Genomic DNA, 26,862 nt, shown 5'->3' with positions numbered 1-26,862 from the left:
ACAAAAATAATTGCAGTGTTGTCAGAACCATTCCATTTGTTTCTGTTTGACATTTGATACAGATTAACTAAGCACCTGCTATTTATCACAATTACTTCCATGAAAAAAAGCAGTAGTTAATTAAATCCATTGTAATATAGAAAAATAGGTTGCATTCTACTTGTTTGACCTGTTTGTATTTCCTTGTATTTGCTTATAAGTACGTGCAATAGGTGAAAGGACTGTCATTACTGCGATGCTGCACACATCCGCTTTATACTCATATAATGAGCCTGGTGAGAGAAAACATCAGCCGCCTTTTATTTGGCTACCGGAAACCATTGTGGAGTTTATAAGAATTCCTAATCCGAATAACCTCAGCAGTCCATGACGAGATTTTCCGAGCGCACCATCTGCTGTTTGTGATTTGCAGCGGCACCAGACTGAATAAAGTGCGCGCACTAGTTTATTCCCGCGACTCCAGCGCGCTCCATAATATACTCTCGCGCTGGCGGATGTATTCATGTATTGCGTGCTGCGGCTCTTGTCACTCATTCGCTGTGCTGCTCGCTCGGAGCGCATTCGGTGTCAACGGCTGAGGACCAATTCATGATATTACAACAACCTGAAACAGGGGCAAAGCATCGGAGTCTTTTAGATAATAACTGAACCAACTCTACCTATTCTACACGGAGCATACCTTTGGAAGAGATTGCAATGCTTCAGATAAGGGATCTCATTTGGACATTGCTTTTCTTTGGTTATGCAGGTAAGATGCACTTGTATCAGTTTCACTGTGTTACTGTATCCTTTGGCATCCTTGTTTGTCCTGGCGCGTTGGCTTCACAGCACAGAAGCAGCTACGGCGCGCTTGAGGATGAGGATGCGAGGTGGCTCGAGCTCGTTCATTCAGTGATACAGCTTTACAAACTGCATTGGTTTAGCCGTCCGTTTCGTTAAAGCAAACTCAGTTATTCTCAGCCCTGCCAAACTGGCACACGTTCCCCAACTGGCTCAAGTAAGGTGGGATATGAAGTCTGAGTCTCGCATTCGAGTGTAAAAACAAACCGCGATTCTTGAAATTGTAAGAGCGCGAAATCTCGTTGTTTATGGTTGTGTCTACATCACTGCACATTGGCTCCTTTGAGGTGTTGGGAGACAAGAAAAACAACCAGCTGGTGTGTTGTGTAAACATATCACCAGCTAAGCCGTCACAAATAACCAGCCAAAGTTTATTGTGGGGTGTTTTTCATGAGTGTGTTTTCATCCGTGTGTTCATACTCGGGATGGTCACGGCGGTGCTGAGGCGCAGCTGAGAGCGCTCGTGTTGAGCGACTGGAACATCTTTGCATTACCCTTGAATTAGTTTATCATTGTGACTGTTTGGGTTGTAATAGTTCAACGAGAAAAGAAAAAGAACCTCATTCATTCACCTTTATTTTATTTCGAACCTCTATGACTGACTTTCTTCTAGAAGGAGATGTTGGCAAAGTGACCCAGTCACTATTCACTCTTGTTGTATGGAAAGAGATGCAATGTAACTGAACGGTGACTAAGGTTGTCTGTCTCTAACCTTGTGCCTCTCCTTTTGAGTCCCTCAAAAGTAAGCTTAAGAACAACATGAGTGTGCGCATATGGCTGAACTGTCCCTTAAAAGACTGAAGTTACCTTTCTCATGCAATGAATATCCAGGCTGTTTATTAGCAGATCAGACAGCCAATTAAAAAGGCGATGCGTAAATAAGAATGATAAATGGAACTGTTCCAAAAATGTTTCGTGTGATTATTGAAATGATTAGAATGCATGGTTGATCATTTCCAGCCAATCAGAGAGTAAGGCTTGGGCGGGAATGAATTATTTTCTGTCACCCCTTCTCTCGCCCTCCCCCTCCCCCTCCCATCCTCCCCCACCTCTCTTTCTCATGGCAAAACAGAAGCTTTACATTGGGACAGCATTAACATTATATACATGCATATTTGCACCCATGTACACAGCATTTCAGGATGTCTAGGATAAACATGTGTTAATACGTTTTTGTTAATAGGTTTTTAATGAGATCAACATATTGTATGCACATATCTGCAGTGGTTTAGACAAATATGTAATATAGATATTACTATGTGTTTATATATATATATATATATATATATATATATATATACATACTGTAAGCACATTATGGATATATACTGGACCCAGACTGTATATTACATTTACACATACGTGCTTGGTGAAATGGAGTAGTTCTGTACAGTGATAGCCGTTAGTGGTTATAATCTGTATGCGGGATGCAGAGCGATGATGTTATGTTCCAGTTGGTGGTTCTGTCCCACTGGTTGCCCTTTTGTTGTGGCAGGACTTCACAAACCTCGCAGCTGGTGTGAGCAGGTTTGAGAGGTTCCTCCTAGCAGGTGTGGGAGATTTTGTCCTGGTGTGTCTGGCAGGTTACAGAAGGCGTCCTTAATTTGTGTGTAATTAGGGCAGCATGTTATAAAGTGCAGCTGTGTGAGTTCATACATTTGTCCTGTTTAAAGAATGATGGAGTTTGTGAGTTTTTCATGAATGTCTAGTGTGTTTGCGTTTATTCAGTAAAGTAATTGCTCGATGAAACCTTTGAAAGATTATGATGTTATCTTCATCCAATCAAAGTATTTGGGAGTTATTTATGACCTGATATGGATATTTTTTGATTATTAGGTGACAGGTGTAAGTAAGATGTGCTAATGTGTAAGCTGGGCAGTTTCAGTGTCACACTTGAGCATCAGCTCTATGTGAATGTGTAAAAGAGGACGTATGTGAAGTACACTATTTGAGAGATAAAAGACAAAGAGTGAAGCGTTGAAATAATATTAACAGTTTTTTTGTGGGGGTTTAAACAATGTTTGAGGAGTAACGGTTTCAGAGCATATGCCTTCTCATTCTTTTCTGCCCTCTCTCTCTCAACACCAATCCTTATCTTTATATCACTAAAGTGATTGTTGTAGAGGCACATACTGTTGATGTCGACAGAGAGCTGTTTGTGTTTGCTGAATACAGATGAATAGCAAATCACAAATACTGTAACTGCTTTTCTTCAGGCTGTGCTTCACTGTATTAAAAGCACAAAGAGCCAAATGGGGAGTCTTAAATACCAGCCTCTGAAGAAGTTTAAAGAGATATAAAATAAGCTTTGGGGGCTTTACTGTACATTTCCCTGATCTAAATAGGAGGGCAAAGTAGTAGATTAGCTCTATCTGCACTTTTACAAGTTATTTGAACTGAAATGTGTGTGGGCAGTGTGTGTACACCACCACCCTATAATGATAAAAATCCACCCAGTGTTTTTTTTATCTACTAAAATCTTTATCTCTTTCTCAAATCGAGTCAATCTTATATTCCTGTCTTTGGGACATCTTACAGACAGGCCCCTCCCATGATAGTTTGATTGACAGTGGCGTTTCAGCAAAGACTGGACTGGCTTCTTACCTAAGACTCGCCCTGGGTCAGCTGTCATCAGTCCACCATTTTTCACCACCCGAGCAGATGTAGACAAGAATTGTCAAGCGATTGAGGTGTTTTGTTGTTGGATGAAATAATGAACATAGCAGTCGTCATTTACTCCCACAATCTGAGCCGCAGAAGACGAAGTGGATTACATTTGTTTCTGAAGGGAATGTGTTCCTGATCTACCTAAATGCGTCTATGTTTGTGCAAATCATTCATGATTCAGCTTCAACAGAAGAAGTGAGTTTAAGTAAGGTTTTTAATGAATCGCCTTTCCTAATAATGTGCTAATTAGCACGTTCATGATGAATGCGGCTAAAGTAAACAGTCTCTCTGAGAGCGGCTCAGAAGAGAGGGGCGGGGTCAGCAGAGCTCATTAACATTTAAAGGAAATGCTACAGAATGGCTTGCTCTGAAAATAGCTGTTTTTGACAGGATAAAAAAGGTGTTTTTTACACTACCATTGAGAAATTTTAAGCAAACTATGTTACAGACTTTTCATTAACACCCTAAAGAATCATATAAACTTGAGGAAAATGGGCATCCAATGACCCCTTTAACACTTGAAGGAGAATAATGGAACAATTCCCAAATGGTGAACATCTGGAAATCCTCTGTCTGTGGCTAGTTCAAAGTTCATGAATATTGTTATTTTTATATATTTTATTATATATTAGCATGGTAATCTAACCATAAAAGTAAGGTGTTTTTGTGGTGTTTGAATTTAACTATAATTTGGTGCTTTTATGGTGTTTTTATATTTTTTAATTTTTTTATTCTTTATATTTAATAAAAATCTCAGTATTTCAGGTGCATTTCACCAATTATAAGTGCTTTTGTTTGTTATACAATTAAATCAAAAGATTTTGACTTATGACACTATGACACTATGACACTATGACATAAGAGAACGACAGGCCTTTTCCAGTTCATTTTTTTATTACATTTTTTTCCCCAGAGAATGTATGCCTCCTGAATAGTTATGTGTTATAAAATAATACATTTATCACAACTTTAAAGTCTCATTAAAATTAACCAGATATTTTATCTCTACTGGTAAAGGGTCCACCTCTGAACCGTTCCTCTCAAAAAAAAAAAAAAAAGAGATTCAGAGTCCGTTAGAATGGTAATTATTAGAGAGTCAATTATATAATTGTATTGCTTACTAAGACTGATGGCAGTGAAAAAAGTGTCAGTTCAGAGCTGAAAGGAATTGTGATCTGGTAGAAAGATGTGCTCCCATGCTGTAGGATCACTGGATGGATCACCAGATAAAAACATTTTAATGATTTCATGCTGTACTCTTCACACTGTGACTCCTTCTTGTAAAAATGTATTAATTTTATTTTGTGCAAGCTGATTGAAATCCAATCGTCCCAAATTTTCTCCAGTTGTTTTCCATTTTGTGCTGTTTAAAAAAGATGGGTCGTCTATGCATATTAATCACTCAATGAAAGGGGCCTCAGACTGATTTGCATTGTGCAAGCTCTCAAGGCGTCCTGTAGAGTGTTGGAGGGGGGAAAAAAGAAAAGAAAAAAAGGAGGGAAATGGGTTTGGTTTTGTGATGCTGAAGAGCCACCCCCTGATCCCTGCAACCCATCTCTGAAAGGATTTCTCCTAACTCAAGTAAAAGGGCCTCCTAAAGTCGCAGGCTGAGAGGCAACTTCAAGAAGTGTAAACACTGTCTTACACCCCCCACATTTAAACCAGAAACACAACTCTCTGCCTCTCTTCCTCTTTGCCTTACTGTCTCGTAGAAAGTTAAAATGTGCCATTTCTGGCACCAAACAGAATTGGAAAAAATAATGACTGTTAGTGTTTTTAGATGACTTACAAACACTCTGCCCACTTGAGCCGCTCAAACAACTAATGCTTCAAACTCAACCTTGGTTGATTCAGTCAGTACATTTACATGCACAGTTATAATAAAGGGCTTTCGTGTTTTGAGAGTTCATGCAATTTTCATTGTAAATCTTTGAAACATTACATACAGAAGTAAAGTGCTCAGAACTGAGTGGCTATGAGCAAAGATGACAGATTTCAAATCGCATACTTCCAGGGGAGCCTGAGCTAGCCGAGAAACTGCCATTGAGATGAATGGGAGTGCTAATGCTTGGCTTTCTCCAAGTATTATAGATACTCTGCCTCAAACAAAAAGATTGCTGTTCCCATTGTTGTCTACAGGGGCACAGAAATTACGGTGTTCACCTTTAAGGTGCAGCAGGTGAAAGTCCAATCGAATGACTCATCTGTTATGTTGTAAAGCATTGGTTGTGACATCATCCAACAGTTACTAAGTTATCATATAGACTACTGTGTTTGAATTGTTGGTTCCCCTGCATCATGCATTCATTTTTATATTTGTAATAGAATAATGCATTTCGCTAAACTTTAAACATATTCTTCTAGTTACTCTGCAGGCTTTTGTGATGGTAATAACATTCAAATACAGTCCAGAGACGTCCGTTTTCAAGATTCATCTATGTTGTACCCCACTTCAAGGAATTTGGAGTAGATTTCCGGCTAAAACCACCAAAAACAAAGTCTGCGCATACTTTGAGTTCCTTTCCACACTGTGTTCAAACAAGAGCAACCCAAAGCATTTTCACAAGGTTACTGTTTCCCTCCACTTGTGGCAAGCAGAATAATTATAGGACTATTTTCACAGCTTTATCCATTCAGAGTCAACCATTTCAGTCAATGTCACAATGCGATGAGATAAAAGTGTTGTGCTAATTTTGTCATGCCAAATGACTGCCAAAAGCAGAGCTTCAAAAGGTAATATGTGATGGCAACCTGTCTTAATAAGTTTGATTTTAGCAGTATGCAGCACAAAATATTACCTGATTGTGGCATAATAGCTTGTATGTGAACTTATTATATTTTCTTGTCTTTGCCAGAACTGCTCTCATGTGTTAGCTAATAATGTGTGATCGTGCAGAAGCAAACAACTACGCTGGTACCATAGTGTGGTGAGATGTAATACTGTAAAGCCTCAGCACATTGAAATGAAATCAAAACCTTGACATTAAATTTAACTGAACTGTGTTTTATGTTATGTCACTTTCAGTCCTATATACATTCCCTTTCAACAGTTTGGGGTCAGTAAGTTTTTTGTTTTTTTTTAAATGAATTAATGCTTTCATTTAGCAAGGACATCAAATTGATGAAGAGTTACAGTAAAGACATTATGAAAAAAGTCATGAAAAATTATCTTAAAAAATAAATAAAAATCAGTTGCATCACAGTTTACACAAAAATAGAAAGCAGCACATTTGTTTAATATGTTAATAATAATAAGTGTTTCTTGAAAACCAAATGAGCAAATTTGATTTCTGGATGATTGTATAACACTGAACAGTAGAGAAATGGCTGCTGAAAATTCAGCTTCTTTTTATTGTAATATATTAAAACTGAAAATCATTTTAAATTGTAATAATATTTCACATTATTTCTGTTTTTGCTGTATTTTTAACAGATTTCCAAAAAAAACCCCACAATTCTACTTTTTATAAAAAAAAAACAAAAAAAACAAACAATTGCTGGATGCTACAACTAAAGAATTCAAGTGTTCTTTGAGAGCTGAAGGATTTATACGTCTGGGAGCTAAAACTGAATGATCTTTTCCAGTTTCAGTGGAAAAGACTGCCTCAAAGATGTCTCCAGATCAAAAAATTTAACCAAAGTTAATATTGAAAAGCTTGCCTGTGGAAGGCCCAATCCTTTTAGTTGGAGCCTGTGAGTTCATTTTCAAAAAGAACATTCTGGAATTCATGCAAGCACTGGCCTAAATGTGAAGAATAATAACCTAAGAAGAGGCAAAAGAGTGAATGCAGGGGGTTGGAGGGCCAAAATACAAGTGCAAATACAAAGACAGTAGCTTTGAATTAGAAGCATGGCTTAAAGTCCAAATAATATGAATATTGTTAGCACATGTATGTCTTAATTTTCTTTTGAGATTTAAAAATATATTTCAGCAGTCTATCTCGCTGTGTTTCCTGTCTGGTTGAGTGCTTTTAGTTTGGACAAGACTAGCTTGTAGTCTCCCACTGCTTATCAAACACAGTATTACATCTGATTCTGCCACAGGCATGCTGATGTAATCAGATCAGACAAATCTGATTTAATCTACAGAGATTTCACAGCTTTCATGAGTGTGTTTTACTCACAGAGACATTTATTGCAAATGTGTACAGCATCGTAGTATTACTGCAACCGCTGTCATTACTGACTGATGCTCTCCAGCTCTAAACACGGCTCTAGACATCTGCATCTTTTCTCTCATACTCATAGTCATCAACACCTAGAAAAGTCAAGGCATAACTGATGAATCCATATGGAAAGAGCATTCTGGTATCCAGGGCATTTTGCATTGGAGTATCATATTTCAAGCACATCTATTTACTGCCAAGATGCTTTTTTGAGAGTTGTGGTCAGTTTATTGGCCAGCTTGATATGTTGCATTGTACCATGCCAGTTTTCTCGAGAGGGGATGAATCGGTTTTCTCTGTCAAAAACCTCTGTGTGTTTTGACTGAATTCTCAAAGTTTTACTTTTAATGCCTGTATCCATGAATCGGTTCCCAGGTTGCAAATGTAGCAGTACATTGCCTTGACATTTGATTTTCTACTTGTTTGAAATCGTTGAAAGAGACTCGGAGCATTCAGAGCAGTCCCAGTGTATGGTAATTTATTTTCTTACCAAGTTTCCCAGCACAAAGCCATATGGCTGTTGACATAATCAATTGCTCCCATAGTAGGCAATTCAGTCGAATATGAAGAGTCTGATGTTGCCACTGTGATTGCCTCCTCACCCTTGATTGCTTTTCCTGTGCTTTCGTTGTTCTCGTCATTCGTCTTTCCTTTCACCTGAATCACAGCCAGGCCAAAGTGTTTCTGCCTCGACACCATTGTTGGGGAAACTGCTTCAACTCTATAGCTGGCCAAGCTATGTGTTAAAAATTATTTAAAATATTCAACTACAGTCGAGCCACCCTTTAAAAACAGTTAACTACACTACTAGTAGATAACAAAATAGTAACAGTTCAATGTAGCTACACTGTGGTTTTCTGCTCAAGGACTCTTACGCTAGTATAGTTGCTTGTCAGCTTGTATATAGCTTTTACTGGCAAGACTACTTTTTTAAAAAGCAGCCGAGCTATTGTTACATCACTGACAAAATGTAGTTGCTTTACTGCTTTTTAGGTAGTTATTCCCCATCAATGAAACATGTATAGGTTAGTGAAAGAGGCAGGTTGCTGATTTTGATGGATTGAGGGGTTTGTTTCTTTGATTACAAGACCACTGAGGTGATGGTCTTGATGCGTGCTGCCAAACATACATAATATTTGCTGTATTAATACTGGCCCAGGACTAAAATCAAGCAGGGTGTCTTTTTTATATTCATCCCTTCATCTGTGTTCTTGTTTCGATAGGATGCAGGACTGATGCCTGCTGGGAGACGAACCCCTGTAAAAGGAGTTTAGAGGTTTTAGGTGCTAAAGAACAAAAATAGTCTTCTCTTTCTTTGACTCGGCAGCACGGCAGTGCACTGAGCAACAAAGGTTAAGGATTTAGACAAAAAAATAGTGTCTGCTTTCTCAACACAGTCATTTTTCTCACTCTTCTTGATCATGGATGTATGAAATTACTTTTATGGAACCATTACTGTGGATTATGTATTCTGAAAATTTGTTTTTATAAGCAGGGTTCTCATTCCGGCATGCATCCTGTGGGTTACAGTAGCTGAAGGGGCATCTGTTAGATCACTGGTGCAAACCCCTGGGTTTGAACATCTGTTTAGGTTTTAAGAACAAAGGAAAGAGAAGCCAGAGATAACCGATGTATGTTCTCAGTTCTTGCAGCAAAGCAATACCTCTTCTGAGGATCTTGGAGGTTTTCTGTCACTTTGTTTTAATTTTAAAAGAGATAGATAAATTCTCACTCGAAAGTGACGTTTTCTGACATCATTTAGGCTTCTTGCTCATTAAACCACTTCTTATCTGAACGACTCAATGTATAACAATGAATCAGACTTCCAAATGGTTAATAAGTAATTACAGGACCGAAAAGTCGAGAAAAGTCGAGAAAAGCATGTATGAATTTCAGATAATATTCTAAAGAGTGTGGTTAAACAAATTGTTTTGGTGACCATTGTCACCAAAAAATAAAACATAAAAGTTTTTATTTTCCACAGAAAAGGGAAGGGACAGTTTTAGGATGACACGAGGAGAACTTTTTTTGAGGTAATATTATTATTATTTTTCCATACTACAGTAACCATACAAGACACGATCATTCACAATTAAAATTAATTTTAAAAATGTAAAATTTATATCTCTTCAGTAGGGATGTAAGGATTCACTCAAGTCACCATTCGATTCAATCACAATATTTGATTTCACGATTAAAATTTGATTCACAATTTTATTTAAATGTGTCCTTTTCCTTTTATTATTGCTTGGAAAAAATGCTGCACATTTCTTAGTGAAATTGAAATATAACACTAAACTAAACTGAAATTTAAAAAAAGCCCCAAATCAAATAAATAAGTAACACAAATAAAATATATCTCTTCATAAAAAAAAAAAAAAAAAGGCTTTGTCTAATCATGGCTTTGTTTTAATCATGATCCAAACAAAGATGTTTTTAATCTAAATTAGATTGTATAATTTTGAAACTTCAAGCAAAAACAGAATGATTTGATATTTTTTTTGTGAAACTATACATAAAAAAAAATATCTGCATGTAACAGAAACAGCAGACAAGCTGAACGAGATGCAGATTCACCTTCTGCCAACAGGTGGCGCTTAAAGCATTTCATTGGTTTCCGCTGTGAACAAAGCAGCGCTGCACTTATGAACTTTAATGTGCATTATAAAGAGCCAAGGTGAAAAGAAAAAATACCATCTAAACTTTTGTAAAGACAGTAAGTTCCCCTCAGACATGGATTCAAAAAACTCCTACCTCTATATGATTCACGATTCGTTTAGCATCTCAACCGATTTGAATACATTTTTAACCGGCTCACGGTTACCGTATTTTTCGGACTATAAGTCGCACCTGAGTATAAGTTGCAACAGTCCAAAAATAGGTCATGATGAGAAAAAAAACATATATAAGTCGCACTGGACTATAAGTCGCATTTATTTAGAACCAAGAGAAAACATTACCGTCTACAGCCATGAGAGGGTGCTCTATGTCTTCAGTGTAGACTACAGGAGCACTGAGCAGCATAGAGTGCCATCTCGCGGCTGGAGACAGTAATGTTTTCTCTTGGTAATACGGTAATTGTCACTAATTGTCACTAATGATCTTTTCCATCCTAATTCCATCCTAATAAATCGATCTCATAATTTTTATTCTTTATTCTTATCCTCTTTTAATCTCATTGGCCGAAATCCTTCTTTTGTAACTTTATATTTATTAAAACCTTCTTATTGGCTGAGTTTGTATCATGCAAACTGCAATTTCAGTTACATTACAATTGTCTTGTGTCACAGTAGTTTTAACACGGATAGCCAAATAAATGTTGTTGTTAAAAAAAAGAGTAAACATTGATTAATAGAAAAAGATTAATCATTAAAATATACATATATTTATCTATGACTAATCATAAAAAGTATATAATAATCTTGATTTATATATAATTTATTTTGGAGAGGCATAATGAAAGAACAAATCCTTGATCCATTCCTGCCTAAAAGAGCATTTTTCAGCTTTTTTAAAATACATTTCAGCCTGAAATTTCAAATGTCAGTAGGTGCTTGCTATTACTTTATGACTAGCATTTCAGAAATAGGTAACTTTAGCCATAAAGGACGTGTCCTATCTTAGCCTAGACTGCAGGTGATCTTCGGCAGTATTGAGCTGATTACTTTTAAACTTGGCCCGGGGGGAGGGGGGGTAATCTAAGACAATTGAAAACCATTTAGTGCAACTTCAGTGGATGTGCAGCAGATTGGTGTAAAGGCTGAAGGGGGTGATTGTTGATCTTTGTAGCCACGAGGCCTCCTCATTTTTTTGTCTGTTTCTGGCCGGGACAGATGGTGTGGAGTGGCTGTGATGTGGAGCCGTGTCAGTAGAGTAACAACTGTGAGTTTAGAGTTATTCACCTCATCTCTGAAGCATGCTGTTTGAGAGGAAAGCACAGAGCAACATTCATTTTAAACCTTCCTGTGGTGCATAAATGAGGCCATCACACAGGTGCTCGGGTCTAAAATGTATCGCCCATTCAAATTTCTGCACCTTCACAAATGCTGTATCAGCACTTTTAAAAAGTGTAGTTCGCCCAAACATGAATATTCTGTCATTATTTATTCACAAAGTTTATTTTTCCTCTTTCTTTTTTGGTGGTCTTCAAAAGGAACAACATGAGTGTATATTAATTAATTAATTTATTCATTCTGTCATTTACTCACCCAACCTTTCGATGATTTTTTTTTGTTTGTTTATTTTTTTGGTGGAATATAAAGAATTTAAAAGGAACAACATGAGTGTCCATACATTCATTCATTCATTCATTCATTGACCTATGAATATTCTGTCATTATTTACCCACCCAGAATTTTTTTATAATTTTCTTTCTTGTTTTTTAAAAATATGCCCACACAGTTACTATAGTTACTGTTTTGTAAAATATGTATGTATTTATTTATGAATATTACACATTTTTTAATAAACATAAAAAAACTATATATATATATATATATATATATATATATATATATATATATATATATATATATATATATATATACAGTATATATATTTCTTTTTTTAAGGAACAACATGAAATTCAGTAAATATGGCATTTTTCTAATTATTTCATTAAATGATACATTTTATATATATTTTTATATGTATCATACATTACTTTATAGTTTTCTGTAATCATATGCTCATACATGCTCATTAAACATTTTTTTAGTGAGATTTTTATTGTGACCCAAATATTTTCATCCACTTCAAGTTACTTTACATGCTAAAGTATATTTGCAATATGAAAACTTGGCTTAATTTGAGATGTCTCTACTCTCTGTCTTTAGCAGTCTCCGCATCCAGAGGCCATGTTACCTTCATTAATCATTCTATCAGATCTGCAAATTACAACCGGAACGATCCGTATAAAAAAATCGAGCATCCTTAGGAAGTAAGCGAAGTGAGTTTCTCAAAGAGCTTCCGCTGGATTGATCACATCAGCCATAACTGGTGAGAATCAAATGCTTGTCGGGTGTGACGGCAGATGCGGCATGGCCGGCTTCCCATGGGCAGGCAGTTTTGAAGGCCTCTCATTAGAAGAGCTGCTCCTATTGTTTATGGATCCTAATGAGCATCACAGCGAGCAGCCAGCGAAACAAAGAGGAGAGGCATGGAAAATACAGACCTCACCGTCAGAACAGAACACGTCTACTATTCAAGAGGACCGAGTGCACAGCTTCACCCTGGCTTTTGTGAGAATGAAGACTCCTCGTGGCTCCCTAGATCTCTCCGTCTCATTACTGTTATTGGAAAGGACAGTATTTTTGCCCAAGATGTGGAAAAGCCTTAATTAGTTCCCTTCCTAACGTGCTTATGCACCTTGGTGATGTCCAATAGTGACTTGAAAACCGTGTCTGATATACATAAATGCAGTCAGGAGGCCGACGCAGTTTCTGCAGTAATTAGTTTGTTTTAAACCCAACAAACAAGTGCTCATTTCGAGCTGAAATAAATGTTTAATGCCTTTTGTTCTTCTCTGGAGACAGATTTGAGGAGGCGCTGAGACATTATGGAACAGGCAAAGACTGATTCAGTCAAACAGAAGGCAAGTCATTTGGAGAATTGACTTTCTGCCAGCGATGTTAGAGGTTTGGTTGAGTTTGTTTGTTACTGCAACTTAATTGAGAACACATAAAATACTGACCAGGCCAGTCATGCATAATGTGCAACTGATTGATGCTATCAAATATTCTACAGCTTTGAGGAAACTGTCGGGATTACAAAAATGGGAGGGTAGGGAATATATTCACATTGATTTTGGTAGCAGTTTAATAACAAACAACATCATGAATATTGAGAGGATGTTAATGCGCTTATATTAGTCTATAAAATTTCCTAAAAGACATTTCATTAATTTTGCTTCATCACCCATCCTCATCTTGCAATAAAACAGCATTAGAGTTTATCATTTCGATATAGTTCAAACTATCAATTTTAAATTGATTGAACTCTAATTCAATGATTCTTTGAAGGAAAAAAGTATTACATTTCTATTAAAAGTTGTACTACAAATGTATAAATATATGTATTATATAAAATATGTTCTAATTTGCTGAAAAACAAGCCTTGATTTATTTATATTCAAAATAAATTATATGTTTTGCATATCTTTAAATATATAATGGCTGTTAGGCCAAAAAATGCTAGTTTTATATTTTGAAACAAACTTATACTGTTTAATACAAAAATATAGTGAATGCTGTGAAAAACCTCAAATTTTTTTTAAAATAATAATATGTAATATAACAAAAAATATAAATAAAATATGCATATATCACCCAGCCTTACTGGAGAGCCTCTTCTTGTATTAGGTTTCAGTGTGATTCATGATATGATCATCATTTTTCTTTTACTCCTGATAGCATTTCATCCATAAGCCCTTTAGTGCCAAATTAAATTTAGCCACTAACAAAATTGTTGATTTGGCCGCCTGGCTGCCGTGCGTCTGGGAAATCTGTCTCGTTCAGAGACCAGATGACCTCATAGTCAAACCTACCCATCCACTATGTGACTGAGCTGCGTCTGTGTAGGTATTAGGTTTCTGGGCAACAGAGTGACAGCTGTGCATTTCTTTGTAATGGAGAGTATGCAGAGTGTCCAGGGGCGTGTGAGAGAGTGACTGAGGGACTGTGGGCTCAGGTTGTGGATGCAGCTGTGTTTGAACAATCACATTACTGTTTCATCACTCAGAAGAATCCTACAAAAGAAAAGTTCAGTTGCCTCTGTACATTGTTCTTTGGCTTCACTGAAATCCAATTTTTGTAATTTTTTTTAGATATTGGATTTTAATGGTTCTGTTCATTAATGGGCAGATTTTAAAAACAATATACTGAGTGTGTTCATTTAAGGGTGGCAGGGTGGCCTAAGCCAGGCTACATTAGACAAAAATATGCGAAATTCCATTAATGCAACCAGAAATCACATTTTATTAAATCCTATTCATGGAACACTTAGAATTAATACATAGACTTCTCTTGACATTGCTTGTCCTTTTTTCTTTTAACCAACTTTCTTTTCTTACAATAGACTAATAAACTACAGTACATATAACTACAATACAAATGGATAAATGTAAATGTTTATGTATTCTTTATTTATCAGCATTGTCTAATCAAGGGGTGCCCAGTCCTGTTGAGTTTAGTTCCAGCCTCCTATAAACCATGATCACCTGGTTCATTTCTTGGTGTTTAATTAAGGTTTAAAGCTAAACTGTTGGCCCTCAAAATTTGCCACACGTGCTAATGAAAATAACAAAATCTCCATTAAAGTGGGGATAAAAATGAATATATTGCCAGCCGTAAAAGATTTAGACTAGCCCTCATCAGGAATCAGAGATTGTTGTGGGTGTACTGTAGAACCCTACAGCGCCTCCCATGGCAAAACAACTAACTAAGATCATTTTTCTTCCTGTTTGTCTGTGCCTATTAATTGGCCCCGAAAAAGTTGTATTCATTTATATTTATTTGCAGTGTGTATAGATGGTGAATGGCTAGTTTGGGTAGGTTGTTTTACTGGAGGTTTTCATGAGGAGGTGCCAAATAATCTTTATGCAGCTTTCCCATGATTGATCACAAGCTCTTTGTCGATGCCACAGCATATCGACAGCTCACATTTCATATGAAAGGACATCATTCCCATATCAGAGTGATAATAGATAGCTAGGAGATTAAGAATCAGTCGGGTCCACCTTAGCTTATTACTTTTTCTTTGAAATCAAACGCTGTTGTTTGTCAGTAATCTATCATTAGAGCAGTCCGGCTCTAATGGACTTGGAGAACACAGCCCTCTCACCACAAATAACCTCATTAATTGTTGACCCTTGATTTATACCAGGGCTGGCTGGGGGCTTTAAAGCTACTGTAGAAGACTCCATGGTTGTCCTTCTTTCAACTGTGTCATTAAGTGTATTTGCACTCCTGGTTTCTAATCGGTATCCAGTGAGGCCCATTATCTGTTTGTGTGGAGGTGTGGCTGTGTGTGGGAGTGTGGAAGCTGCTGTGTAGGTGTGACTCAAGGTAACTATAGTAACTGTGTGGGCATGCTGGCTCCATTGACTTATGACATCATTCTTTAAGGAGAAGATGCTGTTGCAAATGTCAAACCATTGCACTAGCTATTGTTTAGCACTGACTTTGAAAGGCAACATAAAACTGTTTGCACTGCCTGAAGATTCTTTAACGTGATGTGCTTTTGAGTGAAAAAGAATATTCTGTCAAATAATGTAGGATGTGATTGCCATTGAAAAAAATAGGTTAGGAAATAGGAAAAAAATTCTTAATGCAATTAATCTATTTTTGATATGTATTAACTTGTTGCTATTATAAAAAATATAGAATTTAAAAAATATATAAAATTTTAAAATATTTGTTTTCAATCAAATATTTTATTGTATTTTTTTGTATGATTTTTATATTAACATTTTTCTTCTGAAATTACTGTACTTCAAATGCATATATATATATATATATATATATATATATATATATATATATATATATATATATATATATATATATATATATATATATATATATAAATTATTAGTAGTCTCAGGCAGTAAATTGGTTCAAAGAAACCTCTCGTATAGTACTGTAAAGAGAAAAAAAAAAGATCTTTCCAGACTGACATGCATCGCCCAGCTGCAACTTAAGAAATGTTCATTGTATTTAATGTGAAGGACATAGATGTTAAACATTCATCATGGTCTAGTTGGAATTGAAGCAAATCGATATGTTCCTCCTTAAATCCCTGTTGCTCTGGAGATAAAAACGCATGAATATATGAAATGTGTGATTGGAGAATCCAGCTGTACAAGCACAGGCAATGCTTAATCTACCTGTTCAGATTCAAACATAAACATGTATCGCTGTTGTCATTTTGGTGGAAAACAATGCACATTATAAAATATTTTAGACATAGAAAGAATGCATTATGAAAAATAAGCAGAGAAATACACTTGCCTTAAGAATCAAATTGCAGGCGCCAGCTAACCTGCACGCTATGCAGAGGTGCTTCTGTGCCAGTGCCTCGAGAGTACACAGACTTATGTGCAGATGAATAATTAATTGTTTTTTGTCCAGAGAATCGACTGCGTCAGGGATGGCATATAGATAGGGACTCCTGCTGGGTCTGGGTGTGGCTTTTGTTAGAGGAAGGAAAAGCTCTGTGGTTATAATAGTGGCAGGTGAGACAGTGGAATATGGCTTAGGTGCCAGACTAGTGGGTGACTGCCCTCGGAGAGATTTACTTCCACTGCTCTGCAGAGAGCTAGCATAGAGTTCTAGACCTCACAGGACTAAAAGGCTTTCACCAAACTTCACCTGCGACACACTGTCTGTTTGGCACAGTTTGATGAGGTAGGGAGCAGATGGTCAAAATGCTTGAATGTCCATTATATAAATATACATATAAATGCATGTAAACAAAATATATATATATATAAAATAATATATATATATATATATATATATATATATATATATATATATATATATATATATATATATATATATATATGAGTGTGTATTTATATATGAATAATACATATACACAGTAAACACACATATATTATGTAAACAAACTTTTATTTTGGATGCGATTAATGATTTGACAATGAAGACTGCTATTAAGGAAACAGTAATATGATGTTATATCATAACTTGCTTTTTGCTGTCCAATCCAAGTCCTTCCCTTTATCATTTTCTTGAATATAGGTTCATTCTAAAATATGACACTTTGCAGCTGTTAAATGCAGTTTAAATATAATTTAAAAATGTATAATTTAATACATAAAGTGTATGTATGCTTGAATCCTCCTCATCCTAGATGGCTGGCTTTTGGGGTGCACCTCTGGGAAGTGAGAAAGCTCAGTGGCGGCTCAGAGGCTGCCTGGCGAGGGCTGCTCATTCTGAGTGTGCATGGAGTTGTCTCATAGGTACAGCACACTCTCTTAGGCATTAGTCAGTGGACTTGTGTGCCCTGGCTTCTCACGCTACCTGTTATTAGAAGATAAAATCAGCCCTCAGACTTTGAGCTATGGCTTTATCTCTCTCTCTTAAGTCCACTTCACAGCGGCAACCTTTCCAGCTTTCTCTATTAAGCGCTGGAACAGAAGAACAAAACAAGATTTGGGCCAGAGAGCAAGAAAGTTGGAGAGAGAGAGAAAATTAGCTGTTTTTAGATCAGGAGCATAGAGATTATTTTTAAGGCAGTGTAGAAATGTCATATGTGATCCTGCACCCTGTCATAATGGTCAGTTTTTTGAAATTGAGATTTAAACATCATCTGAAAGCTGAATAAATAAGCTTTCCATTGATGTATGGTTTGTTAAGATACAAGTATTAAAAAAAAAAAAAAAAAAAAAAAAAATTTTTTATAATATATATATTGAGAAAATCACCTTTAAAGTTGTCCAAATGAAGTTCCTAGCAATGCAAATTACTAATCAAAAGTTTGAATATATTTACAGTAGGGTTATCAGTACTGGTCTAATTCGGTTCTGTTGGAATCAGCTAATATCAGGGCTTATTTATTTATTTATTTTCACATTTAATAGAATTTCCTTTTTTGAAGAGAATCTCTCTTAAAGATTTTTTATTGTACAAAAAAATAAATTCAAATAAGCAGATTTTTTAGCAGAGGAAAAAAAATCAGTTATTTTTAAGGATAATAAAAAAACAATCATTCATATTTTTATACACAAATACTTCATATAATAAGATTTTATCATTTATATTTGAATTAATTTATTTCTAGTTTTCTTATGGTTACACAAGCATAAATGCCTGGTTTGGGTCTGACTTGGTTTAAGCTAGTCGAACATGATCTTGCTAATGGGATTCTGCTGATCAGGAAGGTCTTGATGGTTAACCAAGTTAGGAAGCCTGCTAGGTAGAACAGCATCCTGTGATAGATGCCAAGGGATGTATGCATTACAGAAACTTCTCAAGTCTTCAGTTATGAGACATTTTCTAAATGAGATCCTAACTGAAATCACCATGGTTACTAAATGGATGAAGTACGATTCTGAGTTAGGATGTTTCTGTTTCTGTCTCTCTGTTCCCTCAAAATGTGAAAATCAGTTTGCTGTTATGATTGTTACGCCCCTGTGCTGGATACATGGTAAGACGGTTATTGAATCAACACTGTGCCTGGCATCTCTTGGCATGGAGATCTGGGGGTCTGAATCACCGTCTTATCAAATCTGAGGTTGATGAGCAGTTTATCCACAAATACTCAATGCGATCTGTGTCTACACTAATTAAGTTGTCTGGCTTAATCGAATGTTTACCAATTTTGTGTCCTGTATGGCTTATCAGAGTCTACCAGGAAAACTGAGCACATTAACAGTGTTGATAATCAGAGGTACAACAGAGATACAGTTGCAAAAAATACTCAGCGGGACACTGTTTACCTTTTTTAAATGACTCACCATACATCTTGCAGCATCAGCGTTCTGTGAGAGAATATCCACCCGGCTAAGAATATCTCCTTTGATATATTAATGCAGCTTGGGTTGACATGAACAGTGAAAAAATGCATTTGTCTCGTATATAATGTGTCATTTATTTTCATTTAACCTATAGTTAGATTTTTTTTTGGGTGGTACACTTCCATTCATATGGTAGGTTTGGGTTGGGGTTATCAGGATTTAAAATGTTCTGTTTTCTGTTTCGATTCTATTTTAATATTTTAAAATGTAATCTATTCCTGTGGTGGCAAAGCATCTTTATTGAGATATTACAGTCTTATGTGTCATAAACATTTTTATATTTAATCCTTCAGAAATAAATAAACTAACAAGTGTAAGGTCATAAAAAGTTTTAAATATCTTAAATGGTATAAGAAAAGTATTTTTTTTTTTTTAAGAAAAAAGCATTTTTTTAATGCAGAATGCACACAGTTGATAATGTGAACAACATGAAATAAATCTAAATAATTAAGGTAATAAGATATTTTAAATTACTTTTAATATGATAATTTATATTTTTGACTCACCCTTTTCTTACAATTTTTTGGAAGACTGAAAAGTGAGGTTTATCATTTTATTAAACGTATTGATTTTGTGAAAGCATATAGTTTAATTGTAAAGTTTAAATCATGTTTTTTTCAGTCATTTTACAGTGTAGTATATTTAGTACACTATGTCGCTATAGATATTGCCCTACCCTACTCATGGACTATTAATTTTATTTGTGCAGTCTTTGAAAAGTTCTTAAAAAGCTTTAAATTTGGTTATTAAAACCCTGTGGATACTCTGCTGGTGCTCAACATTTCTTCTTATTATCAGTGTTGAAAACAATTGTTCTGCTTAATATTTTTTACAGGATTCTTTGATGAATAGAGTTCAAAAGAACAGCATTTGTTTAAAATATTTAAAAGTAAAATGTCTTCACTGTCACTTTTGATCAGTTTGTGCATGCTAGCTGAATAACAGTATTAATTTCTTTAAAAACTCCAAACTTTTGAACGGTAGTGTACAGTATATGAACTCTATTAATCAGTGGTGTCCAGTTTTGCTCCTGGATGGCCGCTTTCCTGCAGGGTTTAGCTCCAACCTTAATTAAACACACTTTAGCCAGCTAATCAAGGTCTTCAGGCTAACTAGAAACTCCCAGGCAGGTGGGTTGGAGCAGGTTGGAGCTGAACTCTGCAAGAATGTGGCCCTCCAGTGAGCTCAGGCCATCTCTAATGTTTAATTATGCATGCTCATTTTCTTTTTACTTTTTACATTTAAATCACTTAATGTAACTCTCTAAAAACCCCAATACTTTAATAACACTGTTAAATGTAATATTTAGCAAAACTCAAAATGAATATCAATTTTTCATACTGTACATTATAATGATTGCATGCCTGAATTCACATGTAGCATTTAAAATGATTGATTTTAGTGTCTTATTTTAAATTGACTTCAGTATAGAATTTAATGTTAGCCATTTAACAGTTGCAGCATGAAAATACTTCCCGGCTATAATTTAAATACTGGTGCATCCCTGAAATCATGGGATCCATAACTAGTTGGTGCAAACCCAGCATGGCAGAACTAATCTAGTTGGTGCAACCCCCTAGGATGTTATAGAGTAGGTGTGGCTCTGTTCTCTATCTTCTTTTCCTCCTTTTTCATCTCTCCCAAGAGCATTGTACTGCATCAGGTTCTGTCCTAGCTTCTCCCTCCACTCCTAAAATAGCGACAAGGAGACAACAGGAAAATGTGTCAAGGTTAGAGTGAAACAGCTCACCCACTCCCCTGCGAAATTAGCAAACGTGACTCTACTCCACTTTTAGAAGACGTGATGAAGCATTCACAGCAGAAACAGAGCAGAGAAATTAAACGCTTGAGCTCCAGATGAGATGTAGCCTGGTTTCTGAGGAATTACAAAAATGAAAGGAACTGTGAGTCATCAGCACTCATAGTGTCTTTTTGTCAAGCAGGATAAACCATATTAGCAAAGGTTTAGGTTGTTAGCATGGTCCACTTAGCAGCTGCTGGTGTTGTAGATGCAGATACTGTGTAATGACACAAACAAGACCTCGCACATGTTCTCTGTGAAATTAATAGACTGTATTTTGCTCAAGGTGCGGCGATAATGGAATCCAGAAATGTGTCGTGCTAGCTCCTCGTGTGGTCTTACGACTCAAATTCCCACCACAATTGTTTTGCTCTGGAAAGTGAGCCAAGGGAGCGTATATTCCTGTGGCCAACCAGTTGGGATTGTGTGGAAAAGTTACAACTGTCAGCTGGATTTATTTTTGATTTGGGCTTTTGTGTCGTCTTGGGAATTACTAGCTGGATTTGCTTCAGTCGTAGCTACTTTTTTTAGCTTGGTGATGCTTTGTTTTCGTGAGGTGACATTTATTCCCTGTTAGAAAATATACAAAGAAACTAGTGAAGTCTGATTTCCCCATGGTACCTCTCTGTCTGACTCTCCCTGATCTCTTGCTTTCCTTCTCTGACTTTCTCTTTTGTGTTTGTGTACCGATGTTAACTGCCATTTCTCTCTGGAAATGGCAGCCCATTTGTCCTCCAGGGTCATGGTGGGTTGCCTGCACCCTTAATGACATTTTCATGGCTGTTGTTCTTTTATGACCAGATGTATTTTGGAGTTCTGGTGCTTTGGGACTTGAACTTCTCCAGGAGATGATAGTCTACAATAGTCTATTATCCTGCTCTGAGAAGAACTGTACTATTTATCTTTTCACGCTTGGAGAACAGAAATAATCGAGGACAATATTTATTTATTCTATGAATGGGATAAAACGCACAGACAGTTTTAACCATGTACATAAGAAGACTGTGTGCTGTGTGCATAAGCAAGAGAGGCTTACAGTAATAACTCTCTTCTAAACTGCTTTCATGTGTAGCGAATGGGGTTGGCTGGATATCAAAATATTGGCTTCGGTGTAATACCAGCACCTGGTTTCTTAATAAATTGACACCATTGATTAAACATGATATATTTTCATATCAGGCAGAAGAACTTATGCTTATTTTATAATATTAATAACAATGATAAATGATTTAAAATCCAGAATATATATATATATATATATATATATATATATATATATATATATATATATATATATATAAATGCACTAAATTTGTAAAACTTACAGTAAAAAAACAATGAAAAGAATGTGTGTGTTTACAGGTAAGTGTCAAATATTTAATTAAATTTAATGATAATTGCATACATGAAATGTGCCATCAATTATGAATTTTCTCATTCAATTTCAAGTTCCTTTATTGATACATTCAGTTTCTATTTGATTTTATTTGACATTTTATACTTTTATTTAATTTAATCAAAATTTAGTTTTGTTTTGAAATTTAGCAGTACCTTTTTACACCCCTAAATGTTGACTAGCTAAATAGCAACACATTGTATATTAAATTTGATGAATTTTAATCTTACTAGCAATCTTACTAACAAGCTATTCAAAAGCATCTCTCATTAGTACCATGATTTTCAGTTTCTTTTCAAATCGGCAGTTAGGGCTGTGACAACTGCCACCGGCAGTAGTGCACGTGACGTCACACACTCTATAACAAGCATAATACAAAGTTTTGTATACAATGACAGTAATAGTTGACAATTTTTATATTTAGACTAGAAGTCTGTGGAAATTCACAAATTACCTCAAACAACATACAAAGCTTTTCCTGGATTGGCAGGTTTGAGCATGGGAAAATACAGTTTATGCATTCAGTAAATTAATTTTCTTTTGGCAAATGGACCTTGTTTGGAAACCAAATACTACATCGCCGATCTGGAGCCATCTCCATTCATGTCACGCTTTCGCGTTTGTACTAGTGTCTTTAAGTTCTTGTTATCACAAACGCCTGGCTAGTCAGGTTTGGTGAGGCTTTCTCCAATCTGGCCAAATACAAATGAGACCATTATAAATGAAAGAATTGAACTTCAGCAAGTCGTCTTCACTACATTTGGATGCCTAAATGCATTGAGTTGCTGCCATGTAATTAGCTAATTAACAATTTGTGTTACCAAGCACTTGGACAGGTGTGCCTAATAAAGTGGCCGGTGATTGTGTGTACATATATATAATGAATTAATATTAATTATATATAGGTCTATTTTTATTTACATCAACACCATGCCACCAGCAGTCGTTAGACCATTACCAGTGCAGTTTTCTTGATTCTTGGCCTCTTTAAGCAATCATATATTTCATAACACTTGACTGGAGTCCATCTACACATAGATTACTTCCCTGAAGTGTCAATAAACTTTTTGGTACAGAGTTACTCACCCGGGTGAATTGGATGGCTTATTTGTCTAGACTTGTCCAAGCATATTCTAAAAGACGTCACTTAGCAGCGTTAGTTCACAGTGATTGTACAATTGTGGGAGCAATATGAGAGCAAGCTGGTCTGTGGTAGAGGAACTGATTTTCGGCATATGTTTATGGTCCCTCTGAACATATAAGGGGAGGCCAGTGCTCGCATCGCTGCGATGGAGGAGATTAAGTTGCATTTTGGAATGTTTTGAAAATGTAAGACTATTTGTGCTGCAGGTTCTGGTAGCTAGTTCCATCCACAGCAGATCCACAGCGTATGATAGTCTCTATTTGTGTTACTTTTTTTGTACATATACAGTTCTCCCCATAGTAGAGAAATTAGCCGCATGTATACTTACTTTTTTTGGACATAAAAAAAAAATTGCTGCCATAAAATGCATCAGTGTCCACTATCTTTACGTTATATTACATTCTCTAAAATATATTTCAAAGCAGCCACGGCAGACAGCGAATTTGCAGGACTGCTAATGCCAAATGCTTTTGTGGTCAGAGAAATGGTCAGCTTATCTGTTCTTACCATGCTTACACAATTGAAATGCATTGTGTTAAAAGCACTAGTGATATTCTAAACCCCTTCTCAAATGTCTGTCCACTCCCTCAGCAGTTGTGCTGCTAGAATACTACATAAGGATTCCTTTGAGGTCCTGGACAACAAGACAACTATTGAAAAGCAAATGGAAAGGACAGTCTTCATGCAGCTGTTGGCGAGACTGCCAGTGGTGAACATGCCTCCCCCTGTGCTCACATTTTAGCCATTTAAGCTTTTCATTTCTGTTCCTTGACATTGCTGTCACAACACTGTCACACATTGTCTATTAACAATCTCACTGGAAGACACAAAGGGTACCTAAGGTCTCAGAAGGAGACAATGACTGAACTTGAAGTGAATGTTCGTTGCTCTCCTATTGTGTACTGGAGTGACACAAGTTAGAACTTAATCCCCTTAAAACCGGCCAATAGTAAGTGTTATGAAGCAAAATCTAGAGAATAATAATCACAAATGAGATTGCTTTAATATTGCAAATATGTTTTCAGAGACAGCTGTGAGATTAAAATGGAGATCAAATGGGGTCTTAAATTCCTAGATTTCTCCGCAGTAATCTCAAGTCTTTTCCATTTTCAAAAATGTTAAATTTGACTAAATCTTCCAAGATTAAAGGGATCATATGATGCGATTTAAATTTTTTCTTTCTTTTTGGAGTCAACCATGCCCTCCTAAAACGGCTCATTCTAACATGCTCCGTTGTCTACATCATGCTGTGGGAACATTTGCATAACGCTGCCCAAATGTTCAGGCAAAGAAACAAGGCGTAACTTTTATTCTCACTGATGACCCTGCTGTTATGTTGTGGAGACGGTGTGTTTCGTTGTGAAAGTCAAACTACTTTGTTTGGTTTGTTAGGTAAATTTTCTTTAGCCTGAATGCATTGTAAGTCACTTTGGATAAAAGCGTCTGCCAAATGCATAAATGTAATGTAAATGTAAATTTAAATGTAAATGTTTGGCCTTCCAAAAGAGGACACAGCTAGAAATCAGTGGTTAAGTTGTATCCACATCACTGTTCCATAACAGTTCAACCCAAATATTCAGATGTGTGCAGCGCATTTTACAGAGGACAAGTAGCCTACAATGCAGGTGTTTCTTTCCATAAAGTGGGGTGATTAAAATTTTGCATATTTGAAGAATTTGCCACTGATGATTAAAACATGAGTTTTGAGCAGTGTAGAGTCGCTCTTGTTGTTTGTCATTTCTCCGATCACAAATGCAGGCATGGGTTTCATGTTTACACAGCGCCATTCACAACATGTAAAAAGAGAGTATAAGTCTTTAAAATCAGTAATTCGCTTTTCAGACCAATGATATTTGTAAAAACTGATGCGTTTCAGAAAGGAGGGGCATAGAGGAGCAACAATAATATACAGTATGTGGAAAATAATGTGTTTTTTAACCTTAAACCACATAAACATTATTGCATTACACCAAATACACAAACACAGACACAAAAAATATTTTTAGCAATGTCATATGACCTCTTTAAATAATAGGACTTGTACTATCCACAAAATGTTTTAGATATTATAGAAAAGTATATATATATATACTGTATATATCTATATGTATATATATATATATATATGTATATGTATATGTTTCATGTTGATTTTAAATTGCAAATGACTGAATACTCTATTCATTCCCGATTCGACCTTTGAGCAATTAACTTTTCTTGTAGGTCAGTATTCAGAGTTGCAGTACTAGCAGGTTTTGTTTGCTGCATCTGTCATGTTTTTGCTTTGCATTGCTTTACATTTATGCTCAGTGAATTTTACTGTTGTTAGAACAGCTATTCATCATTTCCCCAGTCAAGCATGCCAGCCTTTTCATTTGCCAAAAATGTTATCTGATTTTCTCCCAGTGATGTATGGCAAACCAATGCATACATTTGTTTTCGTATACTGTATATTTTTCAAATGCTTGAGTTTTTTTTATAGTGTCAATACAAAATGTAAAGCTTACTGATAAAGATGCTTAGAGCTATATAGAGCTTTCATGGATTGTCTGTGGTGTCTGCTCTTTCTAGCATAGCCAAAGGTTTAGGTTGGCTCTGAGTTTCAAGGTTTCCACGGCTATAGAGAAAATATACCTCATACTCCGGTTCCTGCTGTGTAACTTAAAAGGATGGACAGAGTTGATCTACACTTTCCTAGGTGCTCTATGTGAGATTGATGGCATCCTCCTGCTTTGTCTAAGTTTCAGCCTTGTTTCCCGGTAAGAATTCATTTCTAAAGGCATCTGAACTTTCTTTGCACCACTGTTAATCAGCATGACTTCAGTCTGATAGGACATATGTGGAGCACTGTATGGACGCTCGTGCTCTGCTCGCCACAGGAAACTCAGTGGGAAAGGTGTTATGTTACCTGGTGGCCACAAAGGGTCACATTAGAAGAGGTTTTTCCTTGAAAGGTCATTTATTGCCATAGTATTGAGCTAACTCTTTTTACAGGCCCTAAAAATTGTTTAAAGGGATAGTTCCCCTAAAAACCTTACACCTACGTTCTACATCTTCCACCGGAATGCCATCGTCTTGTGAAAATGTGTACAAAAGTTAGCGGAAGGAAGAGATTACCGTTTGTAGAATTTTAAATATTGATATTTTTGCTTCAGGAGACCTTTATTAACTCCCTGGAGCCATGTGGGACACTTTGTATGATTGATGCACTTTTTTCACTGCCGTTCACTGCAATTATAAAGCTTGAAAGAGCCAGGACATTTTTTTTATATAACTTCAGTTGTATTTGTCTGAAAGAAAAGGGTAATT

The 26,862-nt window shown here is 36.1% G+C and overlaps 1 protein-coding gene across 13 annotated transcripts in view; it reads left to right on the top strand.

Annotated features, from left to right (window-relative positions):
* Window positions 1-475: 475 nt before the first annotated feature.
* The window catches only part of LOC113064306 (neural cell adhesion molecule 1-like), a 213,255-nt gene continuing 186,868 nt past the window's right edge, over window positions 476-26,862 (top strand). For 3 of the 13 annotated variants that reach the window (XM_026235008.1, XM_026235010.1, XM_026235013.1), the window contains exon 1: window positions 478-748. In XM_026235008.1, coding sequence (XP_026090793.1) covers window positions 697-748 — 52 coding nt within the window. In that variant the 5' untranslated portion in view covers window positions 478-696. Of the gene's footprint in view, window positions 749-26,862 lie in introns of all 13 variants that reach the window. The other 10 variants (XM_026235011.1, XM_026235015.1, XM_026235014.1 and 7 more) reach the window with 6 other exon arrangements.

Source organism: Carassius auratus, chromosome 46, assembly GCF_003368295.1.
Source record: "Carassius auratus strain Wakin chromosome 46, ASM336829v1, whole genome shotgun sequence".
Classification (NCBI taxonomy): domain Eukaryota; kingdom Metazoa; phylum Chordata; class Actinopteri; order Cypriniformes; family Cyprinidae; genus Carassius; species Carassius auratus.
Note: the sequence above shows the minus strand (reverse complement) of the source record. Positions and strands in the feature narration are given on the sequence as shown.